The sequence below is a fragment of the Diaphorina citri genome, unplaced genomic scaffold (assembly GCF_000475195.1).
Source record: "Diaphorina citri unplaced genomic scaffold, Diaci psyllid genome assembly version 1.1 scaffold4897, whole genome shotgun sequence".
Lineage (NCBI taxonomy): Eukaryota > Metazoa > Arthropoda > Insecta > Hemiptera > Psyllidae > Diaphorina > Diaphorina citri.
In genome coordinates, this window is record NW_007382282.1 from 8,901 (window position 1) to 9,220 (window position 320).

The following is a 320-nucleotide window of genomic DNA, read 5'->3' on the forward strand; positions in this document are numbered from 1 at the left end:
TCTAGTGCTAGGAATTATTCGACTGATTCTCCTCCGTCTACCAGTCACTCCTCTGTGGCTGTCGACAAATCAGATGAGATTGTTACTCATGCAATGTGTTCGACCAACCAGGTTAGTGCTAGTGTCTTGTTGTCTACAGTGAAGGTCCAAACTATGGATCCTAAAGGTAATGTACATGAGTTGCGTTTACTGCTCGACACTGGTAGTGAGAGTAACTTCCTCATTGAGGATGTGGTTAAGAAACTAGGACTTCAAGTAAGTAAAGTACCTAGCTCTGTTCATGGTATTTGTGGTGCAACCAGCCCTGTCAAAGGGAAGGT

At 44.1% G+C, this 320-nt stretch overlaps 1 protein-coding gene across 1 annotated transcript in view; it reads left to right on the top strand.

Moving 5' to 3' along the window:
• LOC103521279 overlaps positions 1-255 on the top strand; it is a gene marked incomplete at both ends in the record, with an annotated part of 9,044 nt that extends 8,789 nt beyond the window's left edge. The window contains one exon of the mRNA XM_008486388.1: positions 6-255. Coding sequence (XP_008484610.1) covers positions 6-255 — 250 coding nt within the window. The remainder of the gene's footprint in view (positions 1-5) is intronic.
• Between the last annotated feature and the right edge of the window lie 65 nt (positions 256-320).